General features: G+C 41.6%; 1 protein-coding gene across 4 annotated transcripts in view; it reads right to left on the bottom strand.

The window, feature by feature from the left end:
* Positions 1-6054, bottom strand: part of TTC3 (tetratricopeptide repeat domain 3) — a 71930-nt gene that overhangs the window by 2965 nt on the left and 62911 nt on the right. For 3 of the 4 annotated variants that reach the window (XM_066621170.1, XM_066621172.1, XM_066621173.1), the window contains exons 42-45: positions 4942-5375; positions 3822-3936; positions 488-733; positions 265-351 (exon numbers count right to left, since the gene is read on the bottom strand). In XM_066621170.1, coding sequence (XP_066477267.1) covers positions 265-351; positions 488-733; positions 3822-3936; positions 4942-5375 — 882 coding nt within the window. The remainder of the gene's footprint in view (positions 1-264; positions 352-487; positions 734-3821; positions 3937-4941; positions 5376-6054) is intronic. The other variant, XM_066621171.1, reaches the window with a different exon arrangement.

Below are 6054 nucleotides of genomic sequence, written 5' to 3'. Positions count from 1 at the left end.
TAAATCTCTTAAACAATACATGGGCCTCAGTATCCATGGGGATCTGTTCTCTGACACTCCCATGATACTGAATATTGCATATAATTAAATCCGTGATCTTCACCCCTTTAAACTCTCTCAATTCAGAGGGTTTTCTGAAGCCTGGAGAGGCAGTGCACATCCTCCCACATGGAATTTGTCTACAAAATCACAAACATTACTGGAATACAAATGACTGTATTCAGTGTATTTCAGCTACTTTTCCAACCTGAATGTCCCACTTACCAGTTTGTGAAAACTGTGTCCGCAGTCGAGTACATGTGACATTTCAGAATTTAATTCTTCATGACATATTATGCAGGGATCGTTATCCTACAGAAATAAATGCATGTATAGTTTATTTCCACCAACGTGATCCAAAAAATTAATGCTAGAGCTGAAAAAGAAAACACGGATCCACCTCAAACGATCTATTTTAGCAAATAGGTCATTTGCTACATGGACCTACCATGTGACCTACCATGGCATCACTAGATTTCTTCCACTTAGTTTTTGATGTTCCTGCAACAGTTTTCCATGGCATCTGAGTTGACTGAGATGGGAGAGTGGTTTTCTTTGGGTTTTCATTAGCAGGCCTGGGCTTGGATGGATGAAGCACACTTTGTCCCAACGACTTCAATACTTTTGGAGTTTTACCCCCAGTCTGCCCTTTAGCACCTGAGGATGACTTCTCAATTTTTGAGACGGAATGAACCTAATGAGATACAACAGAAAGACATGGACAATGTTTGCTTAATTCATACGCTGTTCTTCCAAATGCTCAGGGTTTATAACAAAGAAAAGGCTAGAATATGAGACAGCCTCCTCCAAATCCCAGCCTGCAGGCCAGATCCGGAGTCTGGATTTATCCCCTCCTCGTGACAGGCTTTTACAGTTCTGGCACACCACAGGACTTCATGTCCCCCAATCAGGATGACGCAACACTCGGACAATCATGTCTGCCCAGAAATCCAGGAGCAATGCCCACTGGGGCATTGCACCACAGATGCGACTAGTCAGTGTCACGTCATCTCAATTGGGGGACATGAAGTCCCACAGTACGTCAGAACGGTAAATGCCAGTCACACCAGGGAAGGCATTCCCACTGCACAGTTGTCTCCGGTTTGGATACTGCTGATTTCGTACAATTTGAAAAATATGACAAACATTGTAGCAGTGTTTATTAAATATCTATTCAACCCTTCCTTTAAAGAGCTCAGGATGCTACACATTATATCCCTCATGTTTCCCCCCCCCACACACACACACAACCACCCTATAAAATATTCCGAGTGTATAACTGGTCCAAGGGCACCCTGTGAGGGAATATGACTTCCCAGTCATAGCCCAGCACTTAGCTAATGCATCGCATGGGTTCAGTATAATGGAACTAAAGACTTCAATCCCAAGAAACAAGATACACTTTGCAATGCATTTAGGAAAGCCAATAAAAGTGTAAAATAAAAATGAGCATCTGAATGCTTTGTCAGCAAAGACATTCCAGAGCTTTCGGGCATCCATGGACATTCCAGAGCCTCTTTCTATGGACCCCAGTAAGTGAGAAAAGAGGTATATTTGAGAAGTGGTGCTCTAAGGCAGGGGTGCCCAAACCCCGGCCCGGGGGCCACCTGCAGCCCTTGGGGACTCCGAATGCGGCCTGCGGGGAGCCCCCAGACTCCAATGAGACTCTGGTCCTCCAGAGACTTGCTGGAGCCCATGCTTGCCCAACGCAAGTGCTCTCAGCATAAGGGTGACTGTTCAACCTCTCGCATGAGCTGTGGGGTGAGGGCTCCCTCCACTACTTGCGGTTTCACATTTGTGATGCAGCAGTGGCAGTGAAGCAAAGACCGGCCTTGCTTTGTGCAAGGCCTTTTATGGGCCTTGAGCTATTGTAAGACCTTCACTGATTCATAGAAGTTCCATTTCTAATATGTAAATTTATTCAAATTTGAAATGTAAATTAATTCTTTTTTTCTCGGCCCCAGACACAGTGTCAGAAAGATGATGTGGCCCTCCTGCCAAAGAGTTTGGACACCCCTGCTCTAAGGCATGCAGCTCCTGGACTATACCAGCACCCTGATTTGGGAACTGGTTGAATGTGTTCCCATTTTCCTAGATCATGATATTCTATACCATTCCTTTCTACAGCTCCACACAGAATGTACAACAACAGGCAAGTTCTCAAGTCCACGTGCATAGATGACAATAAATAAATCCTGATTTTCAAAAAATAACACTATGTCAGTCTTTCGCATAAAGTTGTCAGAAAGGAAGCCACTGCCACCACTGATTTGCAAATAGCAAAGCCAGATCCATAAACCCTACTGTGCAGTTGATCGACTGGGATAAATGAACAGTACACTACCTCTCACTTTGGTGGATTTAGTGGCAGATCACCACCACCACACAAGTCTATCTCGCAAGCACAATAGATACTCATCTATAAGTCAATCTCACAGATAAGCTGAGGGCAGATTTTGAGCCAACAATCATGGAATTTTCTATGACCCTTGGATGTCAGGGGTTAAACTTAGGGGGGTGTCGGAGTCTGACTAATTTATCTGATTTTACCCGAGGCTAGATCCTGAAAAATAACCTACCAGTAATTGTTATCTAAGAATTTTACAGTCTGTAATACATATTAAAAATTTAGTAAAAGATCATAAGATACACTTCTATTCATTAAATTTTTTAATTCTGGTCCTTACAACCTTTTTGTAAACAATGTCAGAGTAAGTGCACTGTAAACAACATACCAGTAGAACCATTTATCAAATCGTTCTTTAAGGTGCCTGGTGTGTTAAGCCAGAGTCACTACATATAACATGCAACATAAAACACAAAACTGGGAGTGCGCAATTCAATTCACAGGAGAGACAAGCAACAAGGAATGAGTATGAGCAAGTGCAGCTACACACAATTGTGACCCTATTTACTCAGAAGTTGACCCACTGCTTTCCCTGGGTGTTATTCTTAACTAATGGTGCACACTGAACTGTAGCCTTGGACTTTGTTTCAAATGAAACAAAGATTACACCCTGGTGTTCAAAAAACCAGACCTCTGCCAAACATTTGCAAAATGGAATGAGGGTGCAGGAGGGTCTGCTAAAGAGAACAAGGCTTGCTTGATTAAAATGGAAGCCTTGAACCCTCGCTTACTGTTTTTCTCAGGAGGAGAATAGAAGGTTGACTTTGGCTGCAGTCTGACCTGGAGGGGTTGCTGGGGAGGCTAATAGCCCTTAATTATCTCTGCATTGTTCTCTTGCTTCTCCCAGTACCACTACTTGCCTGAACAGCCCTAACCCCTGAGTGACCTTGCAGATAGGGAAAGATGATCTAAGGTTGATTTATTGGCAGAAATATCTCACCTTATAGGCGAGTATCTTTGGTAAATAAAAACATTCCAAACTGGTTCTACCATGTACAACATTTGTTTGAAAGATAGCATTCTAGCAGACAATAGCAACCTCATGTCCCTAGCCTTTACAGCTCAACCAAGTGCCTGGTTGTGGTCAGCCTGGCTGAAGTCAGTTCCCCAACCACGTGTTTGTGGAACAACAGCCAGTTTAGCTGGCATGGAGAGCAAACAAATTATGGATCAAATATTATACAAACACCACAGCTTCTCTTTTCCTCTAATCAGTATTGTAACCATGAAAGTGGCAAGAGTTACGCCTAATGCGCTTTTGTTTTAGCATTCCCAATACCATCAATGTACCACACATCCCATTCAATTTTACATACATGTGCGTTGCCAGAATTTTGTGGTTGATTTGTGGTTACAGAGGCACGGACAATTATACCTTTTTCCTGTTTGGATGATCCAGAATAAATTCTGTCACCAAGCTAAGGAGCTCATCTGTGTTCAGCTTCTTATTCTTGACCTTTACTTCTTTTATAACATTTTCAAAATCTGAGCTACAAAAAATAAAATAAAAACTATTAAAACTTTTTTGCAATGATATGAACACAGCTTTCAACAGAGTCCATCTTAAAGGTATTCTGTAGAATCTCAGTTGCATTTTAGGCTTCCCCGAGAAATCTCAAAATATGGGACAGGAGGAAGACAGTGTTAAAAGACTGCAAACACTCCACTATCTTTTTTTCCCCTTTTATCCTCATAAAGCCTGTTGAAAACAGTGTAACAAGATAAACATCTATTTTGCATCTGGCTCAAAGTTCAAAAAATGGCCATTTGGCATGACAACAACCTCCTTAAGCTGCTTCAAAGTAGTGTATTGCAAGCATCAGGCAAGGCAGCCCATGAGCCAAACTGAGGCAAACCATTCAACAAAGCACTGAAGTTCTTAGGACTAAAACCAGGGAACAAATATTTGAGCAACAAGTCATGGACTTAAAAAAAAAAATTCCTGGATCATATCAGAATTTTGGAGTGAGACAGCTTAACCTGTATTTGCCAATGGGAAGGAAAAAAATAGCTAGAGACCATTCTGCTGTGGGCGGAAACACACAAGTATATCAACAAAAATGAACAGTATTCCAACTAGCACTTCTGCAATCAAGAGCTCCCTTTGTGAGCATAAGGAGTCCTTCAGTTTGTAGAGAAAGTTCCTAATGACGAGATGTTAAACATAAAGTGCCCATTGCACCAAAAGTCTGGGTTGTGTGCCTCAGTAGTATGCAGGGAAAGACCACAATGAATGAACAACAAAGAAAAGATCCTGTTGTTCTGATACCTTGCTTAAGAGAATGACAAATGGGCCATTTCCACAATGTCATTCAGTTTCTACTGACATCCCCAGTGATGGGGAGAAGCAGAGTGAAGCAAACCCAAACCATTCTCTCTCAAACCCACCCATTGTGCTTTTTGATTGCAGAGGAAATATGAACACACATATTCAGAAAAGCGCAAGAAAATTAAAAGCTATTAAAACTACCACCATTTTCCCCATGGAAAATTACCATGTATAGTGTGGAAATATAGTTCTAAGTTTATCAATGATATTATCAGATGGTTTTGGAAGCACTGGCTTTTTGGTAGCTTGACCGTGGTCCAATCCTGCAGTGGCTGATGGTTCCTCTGAAGTGCTATGCCGTAGCTGGGTGTCCCGGACACATCTTTCAGGTTTGCTTGGTGACTGGGGTAGGCATACGTTATCAGAAAGAGCAGTTTCTTTACAGTCAGAGGACGCTTCTCCTGTGTTTTCATTCGCAAGAAAGGGTTTAGCATGTTTATGGGATGTTTTATTTCCAGCATGCACATTCACTGTGGAGTGCAGGGGAGTATTATCTTTAGTACTTGAAACTGGAGCAAACATGTTAAGGGGAAGATGTCGAGAGTTGGCTGAATACATTATGATGGCTGGATCATTAATAGGAGGCTTCTCGTGCACTACCTGGAGGAAGAGACCCAAACGAGGTAAGAAATTCATTCAAGCAATCTGAACTTTCTGCAATTCTAAAAGGATTGTGAAATCTAATTTTTAAGCCTATTATTTCAACTTCATCCACTTGACCCAATCATTCTGTATTTCATATGCAATATGAAAATTTTTGCAACAATTTTGCACCTATGTTGAGGAACAAATTTAACAGGCACATAGAGTTTGACCTCCCTTGTCACAGTATTTCATACACATGAAAATGATAATACAACAGTGCCCAAAGTTTACTGTCAGAACACTTAAGTATGTCTCTACCTTTCACCTAATTGAAAAAATCAAGTATTGTACTGTATCATGGCAGTCTATCATGTACTGTACAGTATATCAAGCTGCTCTTGTACTAGGGAAAACAAGACATAAAATTGGCTGAAGAGCTAAAAGATATGGAGATGGAAAGAGGAATCATCATCCACTTCAACACCCCTCAGTTCTGCAAGGCAATGATTACAGGAACCAACTCTTCGGAGATGCCATTCCACAAGAATACAACCACAAGGAGTGGTTGTCCTTCACTCCCAGTCACATGGAATGTTCTCAGTGTTGGTTTTCAAATACACAGGATACAGAAGAGCCTAATATTCTAGATCTCCCAATCTGGGAGGGAGTGCTTTATTAGGCTTCTGTGCTAAAT

The sequence above is a fragment of the Tiliqua scincoides genome, chromosome 3 (genome assembly GCF_035046505.1).
Source record: "Tiliqua scincoides isolate rTilSci1 chromosome 3, rTilSci1.hap2, whole genome shotgun sequence".
Taxonomy (NCBI): Eukaryota; Metazoa; Chordata; class Lepidosauria; order Squamata; family Scincidae; genus Tiliqua; species Tiliqua scincoides.
Note: the sequence above shows the minus strand (reverse complement) of the source record. Positions and strands in the feature narration are given on the sequence as shown.